General features: G+C 45.5%; 1 protein-coding gene across 1 annotated transcript in view; it reads left to right on the forward strand.

Moving 5' to 3' along the window:
- Positions 1-22,927, forward strand: part of kiaa0825 (KIAA0825 ortholog) — a 103,903-nt gene extending 80,976 nt beyond the window's left edge. The window contains exon 21 of the mRNA XM_076043854.1: positions 22,053-22,927. Coding sequence (XP_075899969.1) covers positions 22,053-22,209 — 157 coding nt within the window. The 3' untranslated portion in view covers positions 22,210-22,927. The remainder of the gene's footprint in view (positions 1-22,052) is intronic.
- The last annotated feature ends 397 nt before the right edge of the window (positions 22,928-23,324 follow it).

Consider the following 23,324-nt stretch of genomic DNA (forward strand, 5'->3'; position numbering starts at 1 on the left):
CTAAAACATCAAGAGCCCCGACGTATTATCTCGCCGCCGCCGATTCAGCACGCTAATTAGACGGCGGTTTGGGGGCGGGGGCGAGGGGTGCGGGGGTGGACGAGGGCGGTGGGAGGGGTTAGGGAAGGGGGGCCGTTTGCACGCGCAGGCTTCCCTTTGTTTCCGCCGAGGTCTGGCTCCGGCTCTGCCCTGCGCCGACTACCGGGGGGGAGAAAAGGAGTGTAATGGTAAAAGTCAAAACAGGGCCATTCATTTGCGCTCGTTGAGCTGAGTGCATTCTTGGCTCGCAGTCGGGGGGCATCGCACCAGACTGCGCCCGCTAAGCCAGAGAGCCCATTTGTGGCGGCGAATGTCACCCGTGTCACACCACCCGGCGGCGTCTCCGTGTCTCCCCGGCCTCCGCCGCTAACCTGCGCTGCCCTTCAGCTCCGACTCTCTCCCCCTGTGTTTTTAACCGCTTTCCCACCCCACCTCTTCTTTTTTCTCCTCCTTTGAGGCCACGTCTCACTTATCATGTCCATCTAGCTGCCTCTCAAATCACACATACTGTACGGACTAGTCAAGGGCCCCCACAGCGCTGACTGGCGCGTTCTGTTTACTTCTTTCAGGTTCCTTTCACAGCGTTATTCCAGTTGTTTGTCAGCATTTGCCAAAACAAAAATATATATATATATAAATTATTTTCCCTCTTTGTGCCATTTGGTCCGTCTTCTCCTCAATTTGTTCCCAGTTCGGTTGCGTTTTCAGGCTGAAATTGACCAACGGCCAGTCATCTGGACAGAGATGGAAAATTGTTTTTGCCCCCCACCCCACCCGCCCCGTTAGCGTGTCGCAGAACACTGTTTCATCTTTGCCCGCTCGCCTGTTTGCATTGCAACCGGATCGCGGCCCGCCGTTTGCACGTTGCCACTCCATCACAAAACCAAACAGCGAGTGTGTGTGTGTGTGTGTGTGTGTGTGTGTGTGTGTGTGCGCGCGCGTTCCCAGCCCCGGCGAAATGTTTTATAAGGCAGTAACCGCGTGTGCTGAGCTGCCAAGATAATGAATAGGCGACGCAGCTCATGCATGCTAATGTTATGTTGTAAGCAGTTTTGTTGACAAGTGCTAATACTTCTTTCATACTATCATCAAAAGCAGCTAATACAACAGCCATTACTCCGCAGCACCCCATGCAAGACATGATGGATTGTGACCTTAATATAGGTTAGCTGAGTTTTGAAAGTTAAACAACCTGCAATAAATCACGGAATTATTACAATGCACTTTAATTGGTTAAGGACTGTTTATTTCCTAAAGAGGTAGGAAAAATTGGGTTTCTGCACTTTTTAATTTGCAAAGTGCATTTTCATTACAAATGGCAGTTTAATATTACCCTCCTTTGTCATGCAAAACACACAACACAGTGGCAATCTATTAATTGGACAAAAAACGCGGTGCCAGCGTAAATCCTCCTCCTCTCACTCTGTCTCTCTCTCCAGCTCTTGGGCGTTAAGAGCCGCTAACATCTATCAGAACCAGCGAGACAGAAGTCAAACAGGCACTCCCACTCTGTGCCACCTCCTATCTGCTGATAAAAATACCACCAAGCAAACAGAACATAAATACCAGCATTAAAAAAAAAGGACATTGTCATTGTCTGTGCAGTGCTGGTGGCTTATTAGAAGCTGTGGTAGATTTCTAGGGCAGTCCTGCTAATTAGCCTGCCCCCCTGTTGGTTCTGCTTTTCAGCTCCACTTCAAACCAGCCGCACATGATGCGTAGAGTGGAGGAGGAAGGTGTTGCCTATTCCCATCATGTAGGAATAATTGTCAATGCATATGCAGATAATTCACAATCATTTGGATTGTGTATTTGGAGCATCACAGCAGGAAGCCAACATAGAACTCAACTTGAAAAACAGCCTCACGTTTTCAGCGATGACACAACATGCTTGATGAACCAACCTAGCCAACAGCCTTTAAAATGAGAATTTAAATTATAATTGTGCGTCTTAACTTATTCAAGTCACGTGCAACTGATTTAAATAGTAATGGAGTTAAAATGCTTTCTTGTGTTTTTAATTCTTATCACAACGCTAAAATTTCCTTCGCCGATATTTTCTAACAGCATCCAGCATGCGTCTCCATCCTGTCAACAGAAATGTGAAAAGTCCTTTTACCTTTTGCTTGCAACACTTTATGGAAAGTGCAGGCTGAAATACACATTTCTAGAAAGCAGCCCCTTGTGACATTGCTAAAAGCACTGCTAGCTCAGGGAGTGTGATAACACTTGCCAGTCTGTCTCGCTGCTGCTCTTTTATTGTCCTACTTCTAAACACGTGGAAGATCCAGCAAAACTCTTTGTCACAAACATCAAATGTTTTTCAGGACTGTAACTAAGAGCTGAATGCGCTATTTTAATGTAGATTCAATGGACTTTGTTGGATTCGTCGTGCGAGGCTGCTACACTGTCAGAGAGTCTGAATCTGTGTATAATACGGGGCCTTTAAAATCCCATCACCACAAAGAAAGTGTTCTCTATTAAGTTAGAAATTGCGTTTGTGCTTTGCTTGAGGCGACAGAAACATTTAGCAACATTGAAATGAGGCCGCGAAACACTTGGAGAGTGAGACCGTAAGGTAAAATTCTGTCAAGCCAGGCTGAGGTCGGTGTCGTTGACAGTGTGGCATTGAGATGATGTTCGTGACTTCATTCATCTGCACACCGGTAGTTCTTCCGTCAGTGCTGTGATGCACGGAGGAGTTTCAGGGATGTCTTGCTCATCGATGCAAGCAGTTGAGTAATGTGGGCTGGGAAAACGGCTGTTTGGAAAGGGCCCTTCACGAAGCCAGTGGTTTTCATATTGTGGGCTGCCAGGGGGCGCTAGTGGGGCCACAGAAAATTGGAGAGAAGATAAGAAAAAAATGCCAATAAATACATAAATAATATAATTTAATAATATTTTTTAAATGTAATGTACTTACTGTTGAATCACTATTATTAAATATAATCTGAAATAATATATCATACGATTTCCTGCCAGTCAATAACATTGCTCATGGTGTCGAGTGTGCGAGTGTTGTTCCTCAAGTTAGCCCAGCTTGAATGGTTTGTGACAAAGATACAACATGTTAGTTGATAGTATCCTTATTCTAAACAAATGTAACGATTATTGAATAGCAAATAAAAGTGCAAAAAAAAAAACACTCTAAAAGTTGATCTTTCTTGACATATTTTGTAGCACTGTCTGTCGGTTTGCACTGGGGGTCCCCGGCCGGCCAGAACCTAATCATTCCTAATCAACCAAATCATTCAATCTAACAACAAGTAATTGTTGGAATATGAACATTGTTCTCCTTGCACCGCAGTGTGTGAAACAGATCCGCAACTGTTTACATTCTCTGTCTTTTTCTTTCTTTGTTTTGCAACGTCTCCAGTGCCTTCGCGTGGGATATTTCACCAAACACCTGCTCCTCAATTTGATCTGACACGCCTTCATTAGGCTGCGACTCCGCTCCAACAAATCGCAGCGTAAACAGTCGTTTGTCTTTTGAACCTGATTGACTTTTCCCTCTCTCACTCCGTCTCCTCCCTTTAATGGAGTTCACATATGGGACAAAACAATGTGAATGTTTAATAAAAAAAAAAAAGAAAAGAAAAGAAAAAAAAAAGCTGAGAGCGGAGCGGCGTACGACTCCCTGATGGCGGCTTTTTTACGACACGTTGCCAGCTGGCTCTGACAGGGTGCCACCCAGACATGTCACTGTGCTGTCCTGTGTCTCTAACCCCGTCCGGCACGCACACACACACACACACACACACACACACACACACACACACACACACACACACACACGTGTCTGCGCACCGCGCACACGCGCCACTCACACATATGCGCGGCCGTATCCCCCGGAGGCCGTCACTCACCTGTCATTCTCCGATGCCGGGTAGACCAATCAGGCGTCGTCTCATGAGACACAGTGTCACGCATTTAAGGATGCATGACAAAGTGCTTCTTGATTTCCCAGTGGCCACTATCTACCAGCCTGCTCTCGCCTCCAAACAGGCGCGGAAGGGTTTGCGAGCGCGCGCTCACGAGCGCGTCGCCACCCGGCGACACGCTTCCAACGTGTGATAGAGGAGCCGTGTCAAAGGCAATTAAGTCTTTGACACGGCTCTCACCTGCAGCAGCAGCAGCAGGTGAGAGTCTTGAGAGTTTTTAGCTTCAGGAGGCGTCGCCAGCCCGCCTGAAGACGTTTAACATGTTATTTGGCTAATTTTCAGTGGTAACGGCGCCAGTCACCAGGACAGAAAGGATGCAGAATCAATCTATTAGCTTCTTTCCGTGAAGTGTCTGACACACATCAAGGATGAAATTGCATTTTATTGATAGTTCGTAATTAGGAAAGAACTTCTTCTTGGTTTGCAACAAAGTTTTTGCACCAGCTTGACGGGAGTTTTTGGGATCAAAGCGAATGCTTCTTTCAGTAGCCACTTAGCGGCTACGTGGCTACTGTACACGTTGGAAACTCAGTGTTTAACTTTTCTTTTCACTTTAATAACACGTTTTCAACAGTTCGCCTTAAATTCGCTAGTTTATAAAATCGATATCTTTTATAGTATGGTAATCAGGGATCACCATGGTTGCTGCTTTTGCTTTAACTATAAATCCTGATCCCTTGCAATGCAAAGACACCATCCAGCACCCACTAGCAGGACATTGGTGACAACGAGAAGCTGCTTCTGGAATTGAACATTTTCGAAGAGGAAAATAAATCTGTGTTTGACCTTCTTGTGCTCTCCCACAGCAAGAGCCTCACTGCATGTGTTTTCTTTTTCTCTTCTGTGTACATTTTCTATCGAGCAAGATAAAAGGAAGGTGCTCCGGAATATATTTTCAAGAGTGGGTTTTAAAGAGCCAAACAGTAGGAGAGAAATCAGAGGTATTGCTAGTCTGGCAAAGTTGCTCAGGTCTCAAAGTTACTTCTACCTGAGACAAAAAAGCAGTCATTTTTGTTACGGTGGAAAAGGCATTTTTGAGTCCAATTACCCGAGCGGCGCTACGGTTGTGCACTCTTATGAAACAAGGTGCCGAGGTGAAAGGTGGGCGCCGAGGGAAGGCACAGCGCCGAGGGAAGGTACATCGCCGAAGCTCAGTTGCCGATTGTTGCTTTTATGCCGGATGAAAGCAGAACTTCAATTGGTGAGAGCTTTTAGGGTCGCGCGCACGGGCTGAGGAGAAGAAAAGCCGCGCGGCGACGGTACAAAGCCATTTGTGCCACACTCCCCACAATTACAGCCTCTCCTCTAAAAACACGTTGTTTATAATAAGTGACTGGCACAACAATTGCGGCGGAGTAGCTTTGAAGCCGGAGGCTCTGTCAAGAGTCGATACAATGCACAGGCATATGCGACAATGAAGAGCATAATCTTTCTAAACCTGCAAATCGCCGTTCAACTGCCGCCGTGCGCGCTGGAGTATCTCTGGGAAAAATAACGTATGTCTTCTTCATGCTTTGTGCTCACGGCAACCTCAGCATTCGACTTTTTTTTTCTCTCTCTCCTTCCAATTTAAGCACAAAAGTGCAGACAGACAAGTGGCCATCCTCCTGTAGATCAATTCCAACCTCTTCCTTTCCTTCCCTTTTTTTTTTCCAAAGTGACAGGAGCCAAAGTGTTCTGACACCAGCCGCGGCAAATCCACCATCTTTTTTTTCTTTTCTTCTTCTTCTTTCCAGCCTGCTTAGAAAATAACAGTGGCTGTTTGTGACACAGTGTCTGCGCTCATCCAAAAAAGCAACACTGTCTGGGGCTTATGTCAGATAAATCAGTCATAAATCAATTTGCCAAACCTTATATTCTAAGCTGGCTTTTCAAACCCAATCTGTTTTGGTAATGGAGTAATCCTTTTTAATAGAATATACACACACCCACCGTGTTCCTTTTTACGGAGTTTGATGGATTAGCTTTTCGGGCTGAATTCCATGGATGATATCCTGGAGTGAAAATCCAGGTGTGGCGGTCCTGTTTGGAGGCAGCTGGAAATTGAAAACATTTGTGTGTGTGTGTGTGTGTGTGTGTGTGTGTGTGTGTGTGTGTGTGTGTGTGTGTGTGTGTGTGTGTGTGTTCGTGTGTGTCTACACTCGCAATCAAATGATTAGACAGAAGGAAAGAACGGCTGGCCTGTTTTTGCATTGCGGTTGTTTTAAAAATATTTGCTACTTGAGTCGCGCTTTGCGCCTTGTGTGACTTCCAAGCTCGCTCCTTCAGGCTTCAGGAGGTGTCTCGACGCCCCCTTTTACAACTGTGTAGTGCTGTGTAATGGCAGTTTTCATCTTCTAAGTATACACACCAGTGTTCTCTTCTCTCTTTTTTTTCCGAAGCCCTCCACTCGCTAACCCTAATTTGAAGAACGCTGAATCATCCGCCGCAGCGCTACTTCTTCTCACGCGTCTGATCCTCCGCGTACCAATTAACCAGAGGGGTGAAGTTGAAGTGGTTCACGGCAACATCCTCCATCCTCCCTGCAGCAGCTTCATTCATCGCCTCCTGGAAATGTGTCTCTCATCCCACCGTCGCTCGGCTTCGCCTCGACAGCCCGTCCCACGCATCCGACAGCGTAGTTTTGGCTGGGGGCATCCGGTGCAGCTCAGGCGCGCCGTGGGACAAAGGCGGCGGACGTGCGGTTGAAGCCACTGTGACGACGCCCATTCATCCTGGAGCCGCCCAGAGGTTTAAACACTGGCTGCCGCCATTCAGCCGCTCCGCCGCTGTTTGCTTTAATCAGTGGCGAGGCATGACGGCGGGAGAAGCGAAAGTACCTGCAGTCACGTTCCGCCCTGCCTCGGCCGTGACTGACACCCCGTCCCCCAACGTGAAACACCTGCGTCTTACCGCTGTCTGAACCAGCTATTTGTTGTTATGTCTTTTCACTTTGGATTAGGGCCAGCAAAGAGCATCCGGGCGGCTGAACTCCACCGGTGGGTTCATCGTTCCTTTGCCACCTCCTGCATCCTGCAGCTCATTTATCAGCTGCGCACAGCTTTGGGGGGCCCCTGTCCGCTCCCCCGTAGCCGCTAACGCAGCGCCATCAGGTATTGTTTTCGGACCAGGCGCGCCCGACTCGGAGCGGGAAAAGGAAGGATGCAGCTGACAAACGAAGAAGATCAAACCCCCTCGCTGATTTATAGGTCGTAATAGTCGTTCCCCTGCAGTGTCCTGGATGGGCTGTCAGAATTGATGGCTGACAGACTTTTATTACCTGGTATGGTGTGTGTAATTAGGTTAAATAGATGGGGTTGGACACGCATGGTAAAGGCTACATTTCTCACCCCGGCTGGATTTATTGGCCACGCTCCGCTCCGCGAGGTCCCTCCTAATGCACTCATTTGCATGAGGGCGCATGTAGCTGATGTGTGTATTACCGTTACGTCAACCGCCGCTGACCCTCGGTAACGAGGCCCGGCTTATGAATAGCCGGGTTCGGTGGCTGGCAACGGCCCGGCCCGCCAACTGCCTTATTAGCCGCGATATGAAAGCTGCCCGGCGAGTGTTGGATTGATACTTGACACGTCGAACAAAGCTCATTGTCATTGTAATTACTATACGTTTGAGTCTTAATTTCATGGTCGTCCATATTGCCAGCGTGATAGGGGCTGTCTGTTACTTACATCTTCAGTAACAGCTGTCTATTCAGCCGGTGTATCCATCCGCCTTTCATATGTTCAACAGTCTCAGAAATAACGACTTCATAATGACTGTAATCACCTCAGATGTAATTATAACGCATTGGTACAATTAAAGTGTTTTTTTTTTTTTTTTTCCTGAAGAAACATACCACTCTTTTTTTTCTCCTCCAGATGTCCAATTAAGCGTAAATCACAGATAAACTAATAGCAGGGAACTATATGTGTTATGACCTGTTCATTGAGCGGACTTTAAAAGGAATCGCTTCATTCCAGTTACCCTGTCATTTGCTCGAGGGTCCGTCCCATCTGTCCGGTAAGGACATGCTGATAATGAAGTGTATTTGATGAAGTAAGTTGATAATGAGAGCGGGCCGGCCGGCGGTAATGACAGTGGAGGAGCAGAGGCGCCGGCAGTAGCCCTGCAGTGGTGGATGTTACTGTTCAGACTTTTGTGACCTTCACAGATTCCACTTTCCCCTCCAATACCCATCATCAGATTGAATCATTGAGGAGGTGTGTGCGTGCGCGTGAGTGCGTGTGAGTGCGTGTGTGTGCGTGTGTGTGTGTGTGTGTGTGTGTGTGTGTGTGTGTGTGTGTGTGTGTGTGTTCAAATATGCCAGGATGATCTCATTCACCAAGGTCTCCCCCTCCTAGTTGAGGGTGGGGGGGGGGCGGGGGGCGGGCGGGGGGTGAGTGTGTGGGGGAGGTTGAGGGAGGGCAGAACAAAAAATAATCTTGCAAAGAGGGACGCTCACATTCACATGCATTCATGCACACATGCCCGTATGTGACTCCAAGGCCAGGCAATTGGCTTGGAGCAGCTGAACCATGTAACTCTTCACATGTACACATACACACACATACACACACACACACATACATGCAAGCAGCCCCAGCTCCAATTTTCCTTGAACCTGGCTACTTGCCTGGTGCGCCGGGACGAAGAGTGCACGGCGAGGCAATTTGTCTAATATCGCCCACATCCACCTTCCTCTGTCTCCCTCCGTCCGTCCCTCCGTCTGTCTTCTTCCCATCTATTGCTTCCACACACACACACACACACACACACACACACACACACACACACACACACACACACACACACACACACTTCCTTTGCTAGTGCTGGTCCTCTTCCTCGCTCAGAGGGAACAGCTAACACGTTGGGGGGCTCTTTCTTCCTGCTCCGCTGTTCCTCCACACACACCCTCCCCGACCCTGCACCTCCCCCCAGGCTAGGAGGGAGACACCGCAGAGGGGTCTGCTGAAGACAGGGCCCATTGACAGGCTAGAGTGGCAGTAACTTATTGTCTATTGATGGAGTGTGACAAATCATGTGGGAACGCAGGGGTGCGTGGCAGTGAGAGCGCCCGGGTGTTGAGTACGTGAGCAAACGCTGTGCCTGTGTGTGTGTGTGTGTGTGTGTGTGTGTGTGTGTGTGTGTGTGTGTGTGTGTGTGTGTGTGCATGCGTGCGCGCTTGCATCTGTGATGTGCGAGCCCGCATGTGTTTTTTTTTTTTCCTTTTGCCTTTTTTCCATGTGTGTGTGTGTGTGTGTGTGCGGAACGTCTTAGTGTGGGGCAGGCGGGCATAGCTGAGGCTCTTCACAGCTCATTTAGCCCAAATAGGGCCACCTGGGTGGTGAGGCAGCTCAGCAGGGCGGCCCTGGCACTCCGGAGCCCCGCTGACAGCCACCAAATATAGGGGCGCCGTCAGCCTATTAATCAACACAGCCACTCTGACAAATCACCACAACTATGACCTAATGAGGGAGAGGGAAGCGGCGGAGGCATAATGGAGGGGGCGGAGGGTGGAGGTAGAGGGGTGGGGGGCACAAGGAGTAATACGGACAAAGGTGGAAAGGGCCACAAGCCTCAGAAGTGTCAGGGGGTGGAGGAGGAGGGTGGGGGGGTTTCGGGGGGGTTTGGGGGGCGTGGGGGGGCTAAGGGTGGAGGGTAGTGGAGGCTTAATGAAAAGGTAATGAAAGAAGGAGTAGCCTGACATCGCGACTGGCAAGCGCGGCCCGCGGGGGTACGGCGTGAGGTAATGAGAGGAGAAAGTTAACGCAGTTGTCACCCCCCCACCACCACCACCACCTCCTCCGCTTCCACTCCTCCAGCCAAACTCGCAAACCGACGGGCCGATCGATTTGTTATGAAAGCCTAAAATCATCAACTCCAAAATGTTAACGAGTGGATTAGCCAGAGCACCCGTTTGGGCCCCGTCACGTTCGCCTCTGCCGGAAAATAAATTAGACTACAAATGCTTTCTAGACATTTTTTTTTTTTTTTCACCCCCCTCAGATGCTTCAGAGCAAATTAGAGGCGAGAAGATGTTTGAGTTTGAAAGCAAACAACATTGATGTATGTCTCCTTCTCTGGTTCCCACCCTGAGGTGAGCTAGCATCTAATCTCTCCACTACCAATCTCAGGTCCAAATCACATTAGCAGGGATCAGAGGTGAAACTGGAGCTTTTCAACAGCAGCCTGTTCTCACTAATGAACCCCCCATGGCCATCCAGTGCATATTACAGCCACACTGAGTGAGGGGGTGAAACTTTTGCAATAATCATTATGTAATTGCACATTGCCTGGGTTTCCATTGCCCTGACATTTCAAAAGCTCGATAGCAATATCTTTATGTTTCTCTAAAGGGAATATGTTTAGAATGGCTCTACTGTATATGATTGATGGTTCTCCCAGGCAAGGCAATCTGCTTTAGTGTAATTACATATCGCAGTGTCCACCTGAAGTTTGTGCTCAGAAATATGAGTTTGTGTAGTTAGTTTAGTTTGCAGTGAATGTTATGTTGTAAAGTTGGAAAAAGAGAGTTTGCGTCACGCTGATTATGGTCATGTGAGTGACCCAGTTGTTCTCCCCGAGCACTCGCATCAAGCCGGTGCCACACACACGAGCACACTTCCAATACTACTTCTTCTTTTCTCGCTCAGTTTGTAAAATCTTTAGAACCCCCCCCACCGACCACTGCTCTGCCTTTCTGTGGGGGCAAATTATCATGCAGCCTGCCTCTGAACACTGGAGTGAATATTCAAAAGCAGCACCTTCCTATTGACTCGTATCTGTCTGCTGTGCTGTCCGGCTGTGGAATCTATGTGATAGACTAAGCCAGGCCTGTCCGCTCCATCGACTTGGTCAGGATGGAGGGCCCGTAGAGAGGATGCACAACTGCATGCTCCTCTCATCCATTACCTGGCAATGGTAGCGTTGCAGATTTCGCTTCCGAGCGACTGGAACAGAACGAGAGAAAAAAAGAAAAACAAACTCGTTAGCTATGCACACATAATCGGCTCCCAGTTCGCGGATAATGTGGCTCATTGGTGAAAGTTTTTTTTTTTTGTTTTCCCCAATTGTCTTCCTATGTGTCTATCATGAAAGGATCTTTTACCAGCTTAAACGAAAGGCACTTGTTTAACCAAGGTGACCGAACAGAGATGCTGTCTTGATAAGTCCACTCATATTTGAGGGGTGGTTCGCTTATTTTCTGTGTGTTTGCGAAAGATAATTTAAAAACACATTTAGTGCATCCTGCACATTTCTACAGAACCTTGACTTGTATACAAACACTGCTAGTGATCATAGGACGCAACTTTTAAACCCGCCCCTCCATTTTTGTGAAGCAATTCCTTGGCAGATGCCACCAAGAGGTCACATTTATCACTAGAGACAAAGTCAACTCTCTCAACTTCAAAATTCATTAGACAGGGTCAAGCCTCCCCGTGCAAGAAGCAGTCTTTAAAAAAAAAAGAAACTTTTTTGTAAAGAAAATACTATTTGTTGCCATAAAATGAATAAATAAAGAAAAGGTGGCTGACGCGGTGACATTTTGTGACATTTATAGCGGCATCAGTCAATTAGGCAGCGTATTTGTGGCCTACACCTTCCCCCATGACCTTGTGCATTAATGTCAATAACATGTTTAATTCTTCCTGGCACATTACCAGACAAAGAGAGGGAACTGGGCCTGCACAACAAGCATATGAAGCAGAGAAAACTCAGCATCACATAGACAAATGTTTTGTTGTTATTGTTTTTTTTTTCTTCGGGGGGAGTGGCAGTAGCTTCACTAAAGCTTGCGTTCTCAAGTTCTTTCAAGTGGTAGATGTGCTTGCAGTCAAATCGGGAATTATGATTTTACCCTCCCTGCTTCATAGGATTTGACAATATTTGTATTTTGTTTGTAAGGAACGCAACACTGCCAGAGGGATGTGTGTGTGTGTGTGTGTGTGTGTGTGTGTGCCTGTGTGTGTGTGTGTGCGCGTGCGTGTGTACGCTCTCCAGAGCTGACAATAGACTTTTACAGCATCAAATCCCTACAAGGTGAGGTAAAACTTAAAACACGTCTTTTCATCGGCACCCTTATCTCTTTCAGACTGCTGTTGGCAGCGAGAAGGAAGAGGGGAAACGGCAAGAGGGAGCATTATAATTTTATTATAAGGACAGAGGGGGTAAAATAGAGCATGGGTGATAAAAATCTGGAGATTAGGACCGAGCAGAACAATAAATTATGCAAAGTGTTTGAAAACACATACAGCTATAATTAAGTGGCATTTGATTTTAAATGAGGCGACAGCCAGGATTTATTTATCTTCCTGACACCCTGAAACTGCCATTTAACACGGTGGAAAATGACCTGTTTGAAATGGTAAGAGGAGAACAAGGACCTGATCTGATATACAATAACAGCATGGATTGGGTCTCTCTCTCTCTTGCTCTCTTACACACACACTCGTGGAGAAAGGTGAGATCAATGTCTGCATGGACTAATCAGCACTGTGCAGGCCCAAAGAACCCTGGGAGGCCATTGCTAATAATGTCATTATGACAGGAGCTTGAACGCTGCTGTACTGTTTGGTCGTCAATGTTTTTTTTTTCTTACGACAGGTCCACGCCCAAATACTTCTCTGACCCATGCAAGGATAACAGCTGCAGCGTGATTACAGCTTCAGTACACAGTCAATGTGTTAAACATTAACAGTTTTCAGTATAATTCACTCTATTATTTTTTTCCCGTGAGCACATAAATAGTTCATGCACCATTGTCCGGATTATTTCTAAGCATTCTTTGGAGATAAGTTAAAGTCATTTGGAAGATTTGCCTGGTCAGGTTATGGAATACGCTAGTGGGTCATAAATTAACCAATAAAATATTCGAGTCAGTGAGATACAAGACTAGTTTTGGGTTGTTGGTTAACACCTGAGCTGGCATTTGATATCCTGTACAGGACTGAGCCTCTACCAGGTTCTAATTATTGGAACGTGAAACCTTCATTTGTATTCGGAATGCATCCAAATCGAATGGATTTAGCCCTGAATTTCCATTAGACTTTGCATTCCCTTAAAATGTTCGTGGATGAAATGTGGCTGATTAGTTGGATAATTTCCTTGAAAATGAGCAAAACTTGATTGACTGCACTGCTGCAGGAAGCGTAAACGCAGAGTGCTGCTACTACACCTGACGAAGCCGGATTAGTTTCGCTATCCAAGAATATGTAAGTATATATTTAAATATATATTCCCCCCAAAATAATTAGTGTTACTTAAATCACCTCAGGTGGGCATCACTGTTGTCTACTTTAAATTTACATATATGTTGTTGTTCTGGGCCTTGACGAGACTTGTGACAGGTGCCTCAGTTTAATTCCAATGCACCTGCCAGTTCTTTGGCTCTGTCTCTCAGCGTGAAATGAGGCAGCTACCAGCAACTTAACCAGCTAAGCCCTCACAAAATCCACAAAGTCGAATATGCTGAAATATGCAATTTATTCATAGTGGCTATGGAGATGGAATGTCGCTTGGTTTGAATAGAAGTTTTGTCAGATCAGTGTCTTAGAGCGAGGCCTTTGTCTGAGAGTCAGTCGCAGTTTCCTCAACCCTCAGCGCTCCTCACAGTACATTTCACAGTTTATATATGCACAAATGACAAAGAGAAAGCACTGAATAAGTAATAGGCTATTTCCTGGTAGCAGATTGAGATGAAGACTTTTCCTCGCCCCTCTGTAGACTGTTCAGTGGGGAGATGGCACGAGTGAATTCTTGTTCTCTATGTTTGTGCGTATACGTGTGAGAGCGGGGAGGAATCTGAAGCTGCTGACTGTTCCTCTGAATCATCTTTGTTCATTAATTCATGGGTGATATTGTATGCATTTGGTGGCAAAGTTGAAAGGAGCAGACCCAAACGCAGACGGCGCACACAGAGGGGAGACGGTTTGATACTCCAGGTTTTAATGAATGCGAGGAAGGTGGGAGCCCGCGGATCGTCGGGTGGCAGAGAGCGTCGGGCTCCTGGGTTGGAGTCTCTGGTTGGGATTGAGCAGAGGAGGCAACAGGATGGTGTTTGTGTGTGAGCAAGGGTGATTGTGGTGGCAGGTTGAAAGGAATACAACCATTTGAAATCAAATCCATGAGTACACTCCCATGAAAACTTTAAATGCCCATGAAGAAGAAATCCCCATCAGGAATTTTATGGAAACAGCATTATTCAAAACTTACTTCCTCAAATGCGCAATAAAGTTTGCATGGTCTCTTGTGAGTCTTTTTTTGACTCAGAGCTATTTCTCAAATTGTTTTAAGGAAACAGACGTCTGTTGCTTAGCTCATTTCCAAAGCAAATGTAGCAGCCAGTCAAGATGGTATTTCTTCAAATACTCTCTTAATTGTTCTGCTGGTTTTGCTTTGTGTGACTGGAGTCAAATCACTTTGGAAACAAAGCATTAGCTTTTGTCCTTCATTTTAAAAGCAAATGCTTTTGAGGTTTTTATTAAATTCCTTATATTGTATGTACTCTCACAAAGAGACCTTGACCAGGAAAAATAAGAAGGTGAGGACCAGTCTTGGAGAAAAGAATTGACTTTGTCACATTATCAAGCCTTTCTCTGTGATTTTGTGCATGGTATCATGAGCACAGTGGCAAACTGTTTGGCTTCAGCTTTTCACTGTGTTGCAAATATATGTTTCTTATAATACAAATAATACAAGAAGCATGGGTAGCATTTTCTTGTTGTGAAGCACTTCAGTGTTGTGTTGGAATTTGTATTTGTGTTTATTTATATCTCTATCTTTATCTCTCTTTCTCCATCAGATCAGTTCAGCCCAGAGCGTTTCTCAGTCCAGCCCAGACTCCATCTCTGAATCCAACTGATCAAATTTAGTCAGGTTGTTTTAGTTTGCTTCTTCTGTTAATGCTTGCCATAGCCGTGCCAATGATAACACAGCAAGGAAATGTAGATTAATTCAATGTATTCTTTTTTTCCCGGTATAGTGTGCTCTTCTGTCCCACATGCCAATTATTTCCCTTGCTTGGCTCACCTGTTTAAGTGCTTTTTTTCAGGGACCTGCAGGTCCACTTGGAGCGTCTCCTATATGGCGAAAACCACAGTTTACCCTTGCTGAGAGTGTTATAAAACACACGCGATATGAAAACCTGTGTGTTGATTGGACGGAATAAAAATCTTTGAGTTTATGCGTACTCGGTGGAACCCAAACGGGCAGTCGTTACCCATGTCGGACTCTGGCTGAGATACACCAGTGTGATTGGCTGCCTTAACAAGGGGCCTAGCTGTAATGATTTACAGCCCCTCAACTGAAAGAGGTCACTCGCTCGAGCTCGCGCAGACGTTTCACCGTGCCACCGCTTCCTCTCGGGAGCCGTTTTCGTGAGAGGTGCCAACCGGCTGAGGCGAGCTCCTAACAAGAGCCGCACAGTTAGGAGAGGAGAGTGAAGGCGAGGGGGGCTAAGGAAGACAAGACAAGACGAGACGAGTCGAAAAGCCATCAGCCTCCCGGTACATGATCAGGACCGTCGTCTGTGCAGAGCAGCCACCTATGCGCCCACACTGACCAGGGGAAGTTAGGAGTGCACACTTTGGCAGGTGTGTTGTTATTTGCTGTAGCCTGCCTGTAATGATGCATTGAGACACAGTGAGACGTTCTAAATAGATCCCGCACCTTGTCAAACACAAACAAGGCCTCCTCACCCTTCTTTTCCCCAGGGCTGCATTCGATAGATCACCACCAGGGAAGCACAGTGAGCCTATTTAAAGACTGTAACCGACTGTGTCCAATGGTACCAGTACTCACAGTCACACTGCGGTGGACAAGCGGCCTAATGATGTCTGAAATACCGGTGCAACCGCTATGATATGCTGTGATAATTGCTATCCTCCTGTCTGCTGTACAAATAAATGTGGAATCGGTGGGCAAACACATTAATATGGAAATGTCTACATTAATTTGGAGCATGGTCTAAATTATTCAGTAATTAAGCCATGGCAAATTTACACAAACTTCCCCTGGACGACTGGAGAGACTGGCGAGTAGCAGGGAACAGTCATGCGGAGGATTCTGAAATATGCAGTCGCATGGTGTGAAAGCATCGTAATTTGCCTCTGAGTGAAATAAATTGGTGTCTTTCAAAATTGGCCCTCAAAACACAAAGAAAAAATGCGAGCCTCGACCCAGAGCCCACAGCACAACAAACAATATTTCTGCATTCCTGTGCACTATATTTAGAGGCCCCACTGCCCTTCCAGTCACACCACCACCACCACCACCACCACCAGCAACACACCTCAGACTGTTGTGAGACATTACATACCACTCTTCTTCTTCTATGATCTTGCAGCTGTCCAATCAAGCATTAAAATGGCAAGAGCACTGAAGCAAGCTAGATTTAGAACTTTGGAATGCTAAATGAATTTTGTCAACGATTATTTCAGCTACAGGTTAAGCACTAAAATTAAGTAAAAATATGGATATTTTCATATCCCCTGATGCCCCAGTTTTAGAGTGTTTGAAGGTCACTCTACTTTTTATCCACTTCTTGCTCTCCCCATCTGGTTTTGGAGTGTGCATTGGTGTGAATGGGCAATGGGACAGTGATTGTATGTGCCAAAACACAAACATATCTACTCAATGACTTTGGAGCCTTCACAGCTCTGTCCAAGGCACTGATTAAGCATTTTATGACATTTTATGTCCCCTGCTTGTCGACCATGAAGACAGACGGGTACGTGCCGGGTGGGAGACACAAGGCTTGTTGGACATGGATGGTACTGTGGATTTGACACACAGATTGTCACGCTCATACACAGGCCAGTCAAGTGCTGCTTTTTTTTTTGTCTCCTAATGTGATTCATTAGGACCTCAACCAAAAGGACAACGCGTTGGACAACACTGACGTTTTTGTCTGTCAAGGCATGTTATTGTGTGCTTGTGGTCAAAATACCATTGAAACCGTTTTGCTATTAGGTCATTGAGGCACTGACAACACAGCATTAAGGTTGTGGGTTTGGTTCCTACCCAGCTGTCCCTCTAAAAATATGTGGATGGCTGTTTTTGTCTCCCCTTGTTGGCCCTTGGTGTGTCCCACCTTCACCCTGACATAGCTGGGATATCTTCACCTGCCGAGAACATCTCACCTTGACTCAGAGTGTGGGTTAAGTAGTCACAGAAAATGGATGGCTGGAACTTTAGACATTAACCTCTTTGAAAATACATCATTCTCTGTGTTGTTGTTTTTTCCGGTCGCAAATAGTAAAGCTACCTGTAAAGGTTCACTTTGAGGAAGATTTGCTTTGATATCGCTTCTTTTTTTTCTGTCCTTGTTGTGATGCCGTGTTTCTCGTTGCTTTTGAGTGGACATCAGTTTGGATTGAGACGGAACTCAGGTAGGGCCTAATACAGAGTGGCATCATTGCACCGCACGGACATACTGTAGACCTGACACTGAGTTGATCTGACAATAGAATGGATCAGTGTAGCAGCTAGTGAATCAGAAGGTAGAACATAATCCCCTCTGTCAAGTCTCTGTCTCGTCAATATTCAAATCCAGCTGGCTGTCCAATGGCTGTCAGTTACAATCTCGCTCTGGCTCGTAGCCTGGCGCAGGCACATATCTAAATTGAATTGGATGTTTGCCTCTCAATGGAAATTGAGCCGAAAAGATGACCCCGCCACCGCCACCCCTCTCCTGTATTGTGAACTTGTCAGTTACCCAAACTGAGCCAGATTCTAATGTACAAAAATCCATCAAAACTAATGACTTATTTTTAGTCATTTCCTTTAATATACAGCTGCTGGTTTTTTTTATTATTATTTTTTTTTTTATCTGGTCGCACAGTGGCTGGCTCTTTCCCTTGACTAATCTTGGCGTTTGTGATTTGTCTGCTTATAAAACTGAAGATTTACACTGAACACTTTATAGAGAATATTTATTTATTTGTAAAGAGTGACTTTGCTTATTGAGCAATATACTTAATGTACTAAGAACGATATGCCCCCCAAACTATATTTAGGTTTTTTTTTTTACTTGCCAACTTGTGAAAATATAATCAATTCTGAAAAGAAAAAAAAGAAAGTTTACTTTAAAGATTGCCTCATAAAGAGGAACCAATCTATTGCACAATACTTGTTCTTACCGTCACTATTCACTCTTTTAAACATCAGTGTCACCTGCAACATACAGATTGTTTGTATATTTGGTCACATTTTAGCTTCACCAGTTGAAACAGTTTTCTCCATCATCAGCAAGTCCAGTTTCAACTTCGTGATTCTCAAGTTTTAAGACACAATTATTCAGTTTTGGATGAAATACAGTGGGTGTCTTCCTAATGTGGTGTCACTCTCCAAAAAGCTTTTGAGACAAGATGTCTTTCAAATGTGTTATTTATTTATTTTTTAACCCAGTCTCAACTGGAGCGATGTCATGTGATTAATTCTCCAAAATTCCACGTAGCTGCCTAAAACTGCATATTTAGCTCTTTTGTTTCTCGCTCGCTGTGGAAAAACAGTTTTATCTTGATCTTTGTCATTAAAATGGTGCTTTGTTGGAACTTCCACATGTTTCATAGCTGATGTAAACAGTAAACAGTGAGCTGCAAAACGGTTTTGTGGGGGCAGAACAAACAGCTGACTGCAATTGTCGTCACTGCCAGGGAAATATTGTCAATACTTTCTGTGGCATCACTCAGGGCCGATTTAAAGAACTCTGTGTCTTTGCACGCTCTCTGGAAAGATGATCAAGTACAGGGGGTGAAGGTTGAGCTTTTTCCTCATTTTCAGGGAGTTCATTGAAAAGATAAAGTCACATGTCCGAGCACATTGGTTCAAGTTAAGTTTGCATAATGTGGGATCTTCTGCAGGGATTTTTTTTTTTTTTTTCTAGCCCAAATGAGATGGAGAAAAGGATGAGCAGAACAGTCAACCTGATGGCTGTTTGGGTACCTGAACCCGTGTGTCCAAAACTAAGAGGCAGAGGAAAATGATATAGGACACTTAACCACACTCTGTCTCCCTCTCCATCTACCTCCCTGCTCGAGCCTCTCTCTCCCCTGGTCCTCTGACACATGTCGCCCTGGCATGCATGGAAAGGCCTGACCTTTGGAAAGTTTAGCACTTTAAATATTTAGGCTTGGGTTATGATGGATCCTCCAGGCCCTGCGGCAATGTGCGAAGCCTCTGATTAGGGCTGCTGTCAGAGTCATTTAGCTGAGTGTCTGGCCGTCGGTGGCGCTCTCTGTTTGACAGGCAAGCCTTTTAAACAAACAGCGGTCCCAGTGGCGAGCGGGCAGGGCACCCGGCGCAGTACAAACACCCCAGTGCTCTGAGAGAAACCACTCAGCCCACTGACAGCTGCAGAGGAAACCGCAGGCCACTGTCTCCTGTGATCCTTTGAGCGTTTTCTCCTCCTGTTTTTCGCATCGTCTGCACATGCACCTCTGCCTGTGCCCTTCACTCCAGCGTCCTTTTTTTTTTTTTCCGCTGTCCCCATTATTTTTCACACGCTTCAAACCTCCTTGTATTCTTTGACGCTGGCAGCTGTTGAAGTCTAGCGTCTAAGTTTCGTCTCGGAGGAGTTTCCAGAAAGATTTGGAAAGTGGGTAATGGCTGATGAACTCAGAGCGGGGGCTTACGCTCCCTAATTTGTCAAAAACCACGACTCATTATTGGAGGAAAATCGGGATGGACGCTCTCTGTCTCGTGCAAAGCGCCATCCCATGATTAGGACAGCTTACACTGATGCTCCGGTTGAAATACGTCTGAACCAGCCTTTTCATCTCACTCTGAGACAATCTCCCGTGGCATCAATCCTGTAAATATACGAGTCTTAATATGTGTGTCCTATTCTATATTCAGAGGAAGAGCCAAGTCAGCAGCTCCAGTATTAATGCATGAGAAATGAGCAGAGGCTGTAAGAATTAAAGGGTAAGACTTCCCTTATTAAGATGTAAATTCTGGGGAGGGAAACTTGGTGAAATGAGGATACACCGAAGTTATTGTCAACTTTAGCCTACTTATGCATTTCTAAGAGGCATTGTTGATTTTCAGTTGTTGAAATTAGATACACGCGGCAAAGCACCTTGCGCATTTTTCAGCTCATTTTCATCACAAGATCAGCCAATCTCGACAAATGTGCAACCCCATACTTCATGGAACAATTTACACTTTTGGCAACATTATCTCGTGACAGCGTACATGGTAACTGTCGCTGTAATTCATTCCATGTCTAGTTGCGCCCCCTTCCTCTTTCTCTCTCTCTCTCTCTCCCTCTCTCTGTGTGTCTCTCCCACTACCTCCGTCTCATTTCAAATTTGCACTTAACACCTTCCTGGGGAAAGGCTTCTCATTCATCAACGGTGTTTGTCCCGGTGACAAGCAGGGCGCCTCCTGCATATCAATATCAGCTAAGACAATGCTGAGCCTGTAACCTTCAGATAAATGTCATTCTGCTTAATCCTATTTGAAAATTAAACATTGAAAAACCTTTAGCATGCCTTCCTGTCTTCCTTCCTCTCCCGCACCCTCCCTTATTGGCCGCCGTTCCTCCACTGCATGGCTGCTCTCCTTTTGCCCACTGTGCATTGTTTTGTTTTTTTGTTTTTTTTTGACTAATTGTGAAAGTTTGATTAGTGGTGTTGGTTTTAAATTTGTGTGACTGAAAACCTAATCGACAACCTTCTTCATCAACATCCTTCCAATCTTCCAATCTTACTATCTTGTCATTCTTTCTGTCTTTTTGAAGAGAAGGCCAACGGCCCTTTCTGTAGAAAAAGTTAGAGAGAAACTAGGAAGTAAAAGCGGAGAAGCTTGTTTGTGCCGAGGACAATGCGCTCACATTTGAAGAAAAACACGCTGTCAGAGCAGCATACACCTTCCAAACTGATAGTAATTACCGTGCTGATGGTGGCTGGAAAGCAGAAAAAGGAGGATGTCTCACCGGACTCACTCGGTGACAGTAGCTGAAACTTCATCAAAGTGCTGCGCGTTCAGAGGGCTACTTTTTAGTATGCATGAAACGCGTGCATGATATACTTTATACCTCCGTCCTCTTCTCACGCATAATACACCTCACGCACACGTACGGGGAGCCCGACTATATGGTAAACCTTTGAAGATGCAGTGAGGAATTGGAAAAGAGGGGAGGACAGGATAAAAGGAGATGCAGAGATTGCAATGAAAATGCAATCATTTGCAGTTGGACAGATATAATTCTCCTTTGGAATTACGGACGATGCGGCGACTCAAAGGCAGCCTTCAGCCGACTCTCCATATGGATTTGATTGACCACAGACTCTCGTCGAGCGATTCCATTGAAATACTGGGTGTGAATTACGACACGACTACCCTTGATGTCTTTATATTGAAGCCCCCCTGTTCAACTCACCTACCTGGAGGAAATGCAGCCGGGGGACGTACAGAGAAAGCAGTTAAACAGGAGAAAAGCAACAACATACGAGGAGCAATTTCCTCCGTGCTTGAGATTAGTCACCCATTATACCGTGAACTAGCCACAGTGAGAACCAGATTGACAGCAGTGGAAAGAAAAACAGGCCTTAAGAGCAGCGATGGCCTCTATTCCCCTTTTTTCCCCTCTTTATAATGTTCTCAAAGATCTCCTATATGCCTTTGCTCCATCTGTGGATGCTTCCAGGTCTGCAAGTGTGCGAGGAAAAAAAGGTCTGATGGTGTATCAAGGCATCAGAGTCAGAGCTGTGAAACTGACCCACACAGCGTGAAAAAAGAAAGAGGGGAGGACTCCCAGATGAGAGCCTAAAGAGTGAAAGTGAGCCGTGTAGAGCCCCTGCGACTTATGTGTGTGTGAGGCAATGTGTTTTCCACCACAGGTGACTACTCAAACTGTGGTGAGTCCATGAGTTCCAGGCAGTGGGGCTACAATTTTTTTTTTCCCTGAGAGGCAAACAGAAGGGATATACCTGTGCACTCAGAATGCTATCAGCATTCTGTTCTGGCTCAGAGGTGTATTCTCGAGCCATTTTTCGAATTTTATCTGCTTTTATTGAAGTTAACCCACGGTGACACTTGTCCGCCCGTGTTGCAGCAGCTGATGTTCTGCCTCTCTGTGCTTTCCAGGTGGGAGATGCAGGAGGGCGCAGAGCTGGAAGAAGAACAGAAATCTATGGTGGAGGAACTTCAGAAAGCCTATTTTGTCAGCTGCTGTAGCCCGAGACTGCAAGACTGTCCTGAAAGTGATGAGACACCAGAAAAAGAGACCCAAGGGGAAACATAACCATCCAAATAAAAGCGCTGCCCAACAACAAACTTGGGATTTTTCTTTTTTTTTTTATATTGTAAATGTTTGCTTTTAATAGTCACTTGTAACTCTCAAGGTAGCAGCGTGTGTGGACGGGTGGGAGTGAGGGTTGTAATTTGAATTTGTGCATGTTGAGTTTGCATGTGTGCGCAGGAAAATGTTGAGAGCGGCCGAGGAGGAAGTGTGGAACTACAAAAGGAGCGAGGCAGACGCCGACGTTCTCTTTATGTACGCAGCTCAGACAAACTCTCTGAGCTTTTCCATGCTGCATTCGACACATTTCATCTTTTTGGAGCACATCTCTGGAAAATCAGTTCTGGGAAATGGAGAGCCTGGATTTTGTTTGCCTGGGACAAGATGGGACTGTGTGATCACAGTGGGTCGTTGAAGTGCCCCCCCCACCCACCACCCCACTTCTTATTGAGACAGTGAAAGTAAAGACATTGGCGTCAGCATACTTTCCTGAAAGCAAACATCAAATGTTACGGTTTGGAAGCAGGATGATGACAGTGTGTCCCAAAAATCTGCCCCGCTATGTAATATCAGTGAGTATTATGTGCAAACTGTGGAAAACATGTATTTCATGTGTGATGTGATTGCTCAGTATATTTTTCTAAGATTGCCCCTTGTTTTGTTATTTATGAGGTAAAATGTTTTAGAATTAAACATGAAAATAAAGTTGCATTAAACCTTCCCCACTGAATAATTTCTGTCTTCCTCTTGCGTCGTGTGATCGATTGTTTTGTGATCTCGTGCATTTAATAATTTAGAATGATTTAGGATTTTTTTAATACTTCATACGTGACATGTTCATCTCAGTTATTTTTGATTTCCAGATAAGGATTTAATAAATCAAATGACTCTTTTTTTTTATCAGCTAAAATACAATTTTCAGCTCGCCAGCGCACACCGCTCACAATGTGCAGTTTCCCCAAGAGAGGAGGAAAACTCTTTCTGCAAAAAAAAAGAGCTGCTCTTTCCCCCCTTAATTCAATGCAAATTCCAATGCAAATGTAGCATGACTGTGATCGTACTGCAAACAACGAAATATGTAAAAGGAAAAAAATATTCTGATGACGCCGGAGAAAAAC

This window comes from Nelusetta ayraudi, unplaced genomic scaffold, assembly GCF_046127955.1.
Source record: "Nelusetta ayraudi isolate G7.1 ecotype Tasmania unplaced genomic scaffold, CSIRO-AGI_Nayr_v1 ptg000078l, whole genome shotgun sequence".
Classification (NCBI taxonomy): Eukaryota; Metazoa; Chordata; class Actinopteri; order Tetraodontiformes; family Monacanthidae; genus Nelusetta; species Nelusetta ayraudi.